Genomic DNA, 8545 nt, shown 5'->3' with positions numbered 1-8545 from the left:
TCTACTCTTCATTCGATCACTGCGAAACCCTACATTTCAGAAGGATAATGCCATACCGCGTGCTGGAGGTCCTGTACGGGCTTTTCTGAAAACAGAAAATGTTCGACTGTTACCCTGGCCAGCACATTCTCCATATCTCTCACCAATTGAAAACGTCTGGTCAACGGTGGCCGAGCAACTGGCTCGTCACAATACGCCAGTCACACTCTTGTTGAACTGTGGTATCGTGTTGAAGCTGCATGGGTAGCTGTACATGTACACGCCATCCAAGCTCTGTTTGACTCAATCCCCAGGCATATCAAGGCCGTTATTACGGCCAGAGGTGGTTGTTATGGATACTGATTTCTCAGGATCTATGCACCCAAATTCCGTGAAGATGTAATCACATGTCAGTTCTAGTATAATATATTTGTCCAATGACTACTCGTTTATCATCTGCAATTCTTCTTGATGTAGCAATTTTAATGGCCAGTAGTGTATTATAAGGTAGTACCGCAAATACAGGGACGACCCGTAATTGTAACCAGAAGTCGTTGAGGGTCCTGGAACCTGCTACATTAGGTGATCAGTCCTTGTCATCGCAATCAGACACCGGGGGCTGAGTTGCGCCAGGCGCGCGGTCCTCGACTTGCGTCCACCGCCTGGCACTGTGGACAGCTCTCCGTGGGTTGCCGTAACCGGCGAAGTACGTGAGCTGGAAGCGAGCCCGATCAGCCGGCGGTTACGTATATAAGGGTCCGAGGACGAGTCAACAGGCACTCTCTGTGTGCAGACAGCCCAGCAAGCAACATGTTCAAGCAGGTGAGCCCGCAGTAGCTGCCTCTCCGCCACTTACGCCCATCTCCATGGAAAAGATCTCTGGTTTTCATTGCACGATTTGTGTCAAACTCTATATTATCACTCTCCAAGAAATTTGGGCAACGCTTACAGGTTAAAGGCCAATTTACGACCATGTGATCTACATCAGCGTTTAGTGTGTGGACAGTGACTCGTGACAGTTGTCCCACAATCTAAAATGTTCTGAGATTTTAGTCTTTATCATTCCTGAAATTTGTCTTCAGTATATTACCATCCCCCTGTTACGACATTTACAACGCGTAGTTTGAAGATTTTTAACAGTAATGTTTCAGTACAAGTGAAACGAAATATATATATCGTACTGCAGAGCTCTTGCAAGTAGATATGGCGAGTCTTCGCTTTCCCTACCACCACTTAGACACATTTCCTGTCATTATAGTTATTTCACTGCTTATTTAATTCTTTGTTGAGTTTATTATCCTTGGTATGTGTGATGAAACATCGTTTATATAGTACGTTGTAAGATCATCATCAATACGTTCCTAGATCGTTCTTAGTTCTATATAAAAGCAAATCATGAAAATCGAAATTGTTTAGCTTTTATCGTAGACCAGGAAAGTATATTTTCACGACCCTATTTCACTGAATCTAATTTTGGTAAACATTACATCAATGATATAGCGTAGAATCATTGAAAACAGTGGAAAGTGACTGGTAGCAAATCGAACGATACAACAGTTAGAAAGTAAACCGTAGGTTGAATTGAAAGCAAATTTTAAGTGAGTTTAATTATACAGATTCCTGTGAAGCCACGGCGTCTACACAGTGTATAAAAATATCGAATGATCTTTTAACATGCTCGTCCTCTCCTGTCCGACTTCAAGGAATAGTTGATGGCTTGTGTGCGCGCAAACAGTTATTTCAACTATCATATTGCTACACGTGTACAATTTTCTTTCTTACTCCTGCTGGAATTTGTAACAATTCTCAATGTATATGTTTCTTTGAAACATATCACGTAAAATAAAATACAATCCTAATTATGTCTCTTCTAAAACAAAATTCCCAGCTGGCGCAGTGATTCCCATTCCGCTACGATCTGCAGACTAATCCGTTTGCCGGCCGGTGTGGCCGAGCGGTTCTACGCGCTTCAGTCTGGAACCGCGCGTCCGCTACGGTCGCAGGTTCGAATCCTGCCTCGGGCATGGATGTGTGTGATTTCCTTAGGTTAGTTAGGTTTAAGTAGTTCTAAGTTCTAGGGGACTGATGACCTAAGATATTAAGTCCCATAGTGCTCAGAGCCATTTTCCGTTTTCAGCGAGCTCCGTTTGTTGCTCTGTGAAGGGAAAGCAAAAGGATACTATCCCAGTTAAACTATGGTCCTCCAAAAGGTCTCCGGTCTTTTTAAGTTTTTAATTTTTTTTTATTTTTGTGTAGAGACTACCTTTCGTAGATCAAAGTGTACAAAATATATTTTAACTCATTACTGAAAACCAGTTCCAGTCTTCCAAATTATCTAGCTTTCATTACCTTCTATTTTTCTTTCGTAATGCCTCTATTCGTTTGTGGATAGGTCCGGCATCGTAGTACAGATCGGTGGCAAGGTGCTGTCAAATCATACGTCGTCTTAATAAACGCTTATACTGTTCATACTAAAGCTGTCTCTTCACATGCCTGTCTCTTCAAAGAGCAGCAAGTATAGAAATATTTCTCTCAGTCGCACAATATAAATAATTTGTTACGTAATTCCCCAAAGGATAAATCGAAAGCAGAGGCTGATTTTCTTTCGAAGATGTTCTTAATAATCTGTTTTCAATTTTTGAACCAAGACCAGCGCATAACTCCCACCATCCGAGATAAGACAGTAACACGTCTTTAGTTACACACTGTAAAGACAGCCATGTCTAAATAGGGTAACTCTTCTCCTTAGAATACTGCAAGGTAAAGAAGAAATACTACACGCTAAGCTAATTAAAATAAAATTTAGCTTATAAAGTGTACATTCACTTGCCAGAAGACACGAGATTGTTGCTGATATTAAAGAAGAATTAAGTAATATTGATACCTTTTTATGTTGACTCATATATTGGTCGAACTTTAATGACTTTTTACATATGGAATTGTTTTGCACCACATAATATGCTCCTCCTATAAACTTCTAGCTGTTCTCAGCGTTATAGATTTTTGTTATACTTTTGGGTGTTCAGCCAGTTCAAAATGTTTCAGTGCAGAATGTTTCAACAACCGATCCAGTCGTTATCTTCAGGTGCTGTTGGCTTATTCTTTGTAGTAGCTGCCTGGACTCCAAACCAACAGGATTATCTCTGCACACACCTCTTCTTGTGGATGTTGGAACAAAGCTGTCATTGTATTTCGTGTGTAGTAACGGTGACACCACCCACTGTATCTGCTGGTTTAACTCATATGCAACTGGTTTCAGTGTTATAGGCTCCTCTACAACTTGATTTGAGTTGATGTACTGCTTCCGTATCAATAATTGCCGGTAACAGGCGGACACCGATGTCTTGAATCTTCTACAGAAAGTACTGTAATGGTTACGTAGTATTAAAGTGGCCATCCATAGAGAAACCGGGATATGGAGTATTGTAGCACTGAAACTGGTTCTACATCTACATCTACATTTATACTCCGGAAGCCACCCAACGGTGTGTGGCGGAGGGCACTTTACGTGCCACTGTCATTACCTCCCTTTTCTGTTCCAGTCGCGTATGGTTCGCGGGAAGAACGACTGTCTGAAAGCCTCTGTGCGCGCTCGAATCTCTCTAATTTTACATTCGTGATCTCCTCGGGAGGTATAAGTAGGGGGAAGCAATATATTCGATACCTCATCCAGAAACGCACCCTCTCGAAACCTGACGAGCAAGCTACACCGCGATGCAGAGCGCCTCTCTTGCAGAGTCTGCCACTTGAGTTTGCTAAACATCTCCGTAACGCTATCACGGTTACCAAATAACCCTATGACGAAACGCGCCGCTCTTCTTTGGATCTTCTCCATCTCCTCCGTCAACCCGATCTGGTACGGATCCCACACTGATGAGCAATACTCAAGTATAGGTCGAACGAGTGTTTTGTAAGCCACCTCCTTTGTTGATGGACTACATTTTATAAGGACTCCCCCAATGAATCTCAACCTGGTACCCGCCTTACCAACAATTAATTTTATATGATCATTCCACTTCAAATCGTTCCGCACACATACTCCCAGATATTTTACAGAAGTAACTGCTACCTGTGTTTGTTCCGCTACCATATAATCATACAATAAAGGATCCTTCTTTCTATGTATTCGCAATACATTGCATTTGTCTATGTTAAGGGTCAGTTGCCACTACCTGCACCAAGTGCCTATCCGCCGCTGATCTTCCTGCATTTCGCTACAGTTTTCTAATGCTGCAACTTCTTTGTACACTACAGCATCATCCGCGAAAAGCCACATGGAACTTCCAACACTATCTACTAGGTCATTTATATATATATATATTGTGAAAAGTAATGGTCCCATAAAACTCCCCTGTGGCGTGCCAGAGGTTACTTTAACGTCTGTAGACGTCTCTCCATTGGTAACAACATGCTGTGTTCTGTTTGCTAAAAAGTCTTCAATCCAGCCACACAGCTGGTCTGATATTCCGTAGGCTCTTACTTTGTGTATCGGGTGACAGTGCGGAAGTGTATCGAACGCCTTCCGGAAGTCAAGGAAAATAGCATCTGCCTGGGAGCCTGTATCTAATATTTTCTGTGTCTCATGAACAAATAAAGCGAGTTGGGTCTCACAGGATTGCTGTTTCCGGAATCCATGTTGATTCATACAGAGTAGATTCTGGGATTCCAAAAACGAATACATCAGTAAATAAGCTGAGAATGTTATCCTTACTACACTTACGGGGCAGAAATGTTGGTCAAGTCATGACGCTAATAATAGACGAGTTCTCCTCCAAGGGCCTATACGTCATTCATTTCTTTCTCAGAGCTTCCAAAGTTATCCAATTAAACTCACATTCTCACAGCGTTATCTATTTTTGATCGATGAGAGGCCCACGGGACATCAGTGACACTCCTGACTACACCACCCACGGTAGTCATTCGCGCTGAACACTGACCTTAACATAATCAGTAAATGAAAGACCACGTAGCAGTACGGTGATAATGACACCTAGTCTTTGAGACGACTTAACTGAGGAGTCTGTCACAATAGCAGTGTCCTAAAACCTGATACACTAAAAGACAAAAAAGACGCACCACGAAGATTTAGTAGAATGGGATGGAAATCCGTAGATGTGATGTACGTGTACAGACAAGCAAATGGATACCGTTTCATAAATATTACATAATATATTCAAAAGACAGAGTTTCACACTTTGCAAGTCAATATCGCGTTAATCCACCTCTGGTCCTGGACAGGGGCAGGATCCCAACCTTTCTGTCACCCGCCATACCACCCAACAACGGTTAGTGATGGTCTGGGTTGTTATGGTACATTTCCTTTCATAGGAAATCCCCGGGTACTTCACACCACAGCGGTACGTCAATGATGTTCTACTCTCCGATTTACTGTCCACGAAAAACCATCCTGGGCATATATTTCAGGAAGACAATGCCCGCCCAAACATGGCGAGGGTTTCTACTGCTTGTCTTCGTGCCTGACAAACGGTACCTTCGCCAGCAAGGTCGCCGGATCTCTGGACAGAATTTTGCTCTTTATCTTTCAGGAAGACATCCAACCATTTTGACAAGGAATATCAGGCTCAATGACTGCTTGCATAAGGGACGAACGTGGACCAACGCGTTAAAGACTTGGTCAATTTGTGTAGCTCTGTGCCTTGAATATATCATCAGATTTGCCGTGAAACAGTTATCATTTGTTTGACCGTACATGTACATCAGATCAACCGATTTGTGTCCCATTCGGACAGTTTCTTCATGTGAGACCAGAATTTCTTCTGGCATATACAACTTTCAAAATGCCCGCATCTCGTGGTCGTGCGGTAGCGTTCTAGCTTCCCACGCCCGGGTTCCCGTGTTCGATTCTCGGCGGGGTCAGGGATTTTCTCTGCCTCGTGATGGCTGGGTGTTGTGTGCTGTCCCTAGGTTAGTTGGGTTTAAGTAGTTCTAAGCTCTAGGGGACTTATGACCACAGCAGTTGAGTCCCATAGTGCTCAGAGCCATTTGCCAACTTTCAAATAACTTCCGGGAATTCAGCCAGGTAACAATTTCAGCAACCGCCGAAATATCGGGGGATGCTGAAAGTATTACCTGGCTGAATTCCCGGAAGTTATTTGAAAGTTTATTCATGCTGCGTCGCTATTTTTCCTTAGAGTGTATGTGGAAGTAGAGCTTTGAATCCGGCACTACGTCTATAAAACTTCGCAAGCCATTTCGTTCGACACAGCTGGATAGCGCTGAGAAAAGCAAAAAAAAAAAAAAAATAAAAAAAAAATAACTAAATAAGCAAGTTTGATTCGACTATATATCTTTTCCGGAGACCAACAGTATGTCATTGTAGGTGCACAGGCGGAGAATTAGCATAATAGCTCTACCAAAACTTAAGGAAATTGACTGAGTTGATCATCGGATTGACGTGCGTAAAAAAGGGATTGAAAATTCGGTTGGGCACCCACAAATAAAAAATTGAGCTCCTTTTACTAAACCGAACACTGTAATTACGATTTAACTGGCGATGTGCGATTTGTTACATAAATATTATGTCAATTGTGAAGGCAGGGATGGCTTATAGCCACTTAAGACGCAGTAGTAATTGATCCTGATTCTCCCTCGCAGGTGATCGTCGTGCTGGCCGTGGTGGCCGCCTGCCTGGCCGCCCCCGGACCCAAGCCGGCCCCCGGCCTGCTGGCCAGCTACGTGGCCGCCGCCCCCGTCGCCTACACCGCCCACGCAGTCGCCGCCCCCGTCGCCTACACCGCAGCCGCCGCCCCTGTGGCGTACGCCGCTCCGTACTCGGCTGCCTACGTAGCCCCGTACCCAGCAGCCTACAGGGCAGCTATCCTCGGATGAACACCACGTACACTTGTCTGCCCTTGAAGGCTTCTGTCTTGGGATGACGATACGCACTACAAGACCTACGAATGTATGCTGGCTGATTGAATAAATTACTTGAAACATATTGGCCGAAACTTTTCATTGTGTTTCCTGATATAACTGTTTTTCTAGTGATATTGACCTCAGCTAAACAAATGACCGAACCTGAAATAACAAATTAAGCTACAGCAATAACAATTAAGTCTTAGTGCATTACTGGTAGTAAATAGGTACTACTGGTCATGCATTATAACCCTCAAACGTTATGAGACAGTGCTCTCGAGCGCCACTACAAATGGAATAACTTGGCAACAGAAGGGTCGTAAAGTATCATAGTCATCATTAGTACAGTCACAGAAACTTCGAAAATGGTATCTTGTTCATTGCATTTAAGCAGCTGCTGATTGTCAAATATGGCGCCGTCTTATTTATGTTTAATAGGGTTTAACACTCACAAACAACATACGACGCGCAAGTCAGTTTCATACAATATTGATTTTTGTCTACAACAGTGAAGAGCATTGCCCAAAAGTAAATTTTTCCCATCACCTGTTCCCGACCAAGTTTTTTGGAAGTTTTTTCCTTGACAGTGATATTAATGCTGGGACTCGTAAGACGTATCCCCCCGATGCATTCACAACTGAGAAATATTCTCTCATAATTAATTAGGTTGAACCGCTAAAATTTACTTTCAAAATCTTTTCTTAAAGAATTTACTTTATTTACTAGCGATTCATCAAGAACATTAACAAGCTACGTGAGCATGGAAATAGTTGCCAAGGAGTAACTGATGGTCACTAATTAAATTTCAACCAATGGAAATTTTATTCATAAAAGAATTTTCAAAAACAGATTTAAAATTTATGAGCAGAAAGCACCCTCGAAGTTTCAAGTTACAATTATTCAGAGGCAGAATTTTTTTTTTTTTTTTTTTTTTTTTTTTTTTTTTTTTTTACAGTAGGAGCCTTCGGGCTGAGAAGCTTCCGCTCCCTTTCAACACGGCCGTAGTCACTACCGCTCACAACGGCCTCTGAGAGACACTACACTGGTGCATATCTGCAACACACCAGACTACTTTAAACTAAAATTTTTAACAACTCACACAAACACATTAACTATGCATCCCGTAAGAGGGACGGAAATGGTACAAACACTCACATTAAGAACTTCTTTTCCACCAAAAGTGCAATTTGTTATTAAAAGGGCTCTTATGGTGGTAGGATGGCAACTTTATAAAAATGACTATTTAAACAAACCCGTGAAATTCAGACTTACATAAAGTGTACAACATGCTCTACATTATACATATACCGCCTCGCAAGATGATAGGCAAGATAAAAACATATTTCAGGAATTCGGCCCTTCCCTTAAATCTATAAATTCGTTAACACCGAATCCGACAAACATGACAGAGGCAGCTATTAACGTATGACAGATTGACAGGGGGGATGGGGGGTTACTAAACAACCCGAACCGTTGATTGCTCTAAATCTCCCCAATTCCGCAAGGGGAAAATGGACCACCCAATTCACAATAACCACCTTCCCGCAGGTGGGCAAACGGACAAGAATGGTCGACCCCAAATCAAAGTGGCTGCTGATTTCACCAAGGAAAAAAGTAGGATTTAACAAGTAAATGAAACAACATATCTCCAATCACTGCGATTGCTGGCGAAAACCTGGCGCAGCACCCT

General features: G+C 42.5%; 1 protein-coding gene across 1 annotated transcript; it reads left to right on the top strand.

The window, feature by feature from the left end:
- Positions 1–758: 758 nt before the first annotated feature.
- On the top strand, positions 759–6937 carry LOC126412665 (cuticle protein 19.8-like). The gene is made up of 2 exons (XM_050082366.1): positions 759–801; positions 6595–6937. Exons 1-2 carry the CDS (start codon positions 790–792, stop codon positions 6826–6828), a joined length of 246 nt encoding a protein of 81 aa, XP_049938323.1. The 5' UTR covers positions 759–789; the 3' UTR covers positions 6829–6937.
- Positions 6938–8545: the final 1608 nt, after the last annotated feature.

The sequence above is a fragment of the Schistocerca serialis genome, chromosome 7 (genome assembly GCF_023864345.2).
Source record: "Schistocerca serialis cubense isolate TAMUIC-IGC-003099 chromosome 7, iqSchSeri2.2, whole genome shotgun sequence".
NCBI lineage: Eukaryota > Metazoa > Arthropoda > Insecta > Orthoptera > Acrididae > Schistocerca > Schistocerca serialis.
Note: the sequence above shows the minus strand (reverse complement) of the source record. Positions and strands in the feature narration are given on the sequence as shown.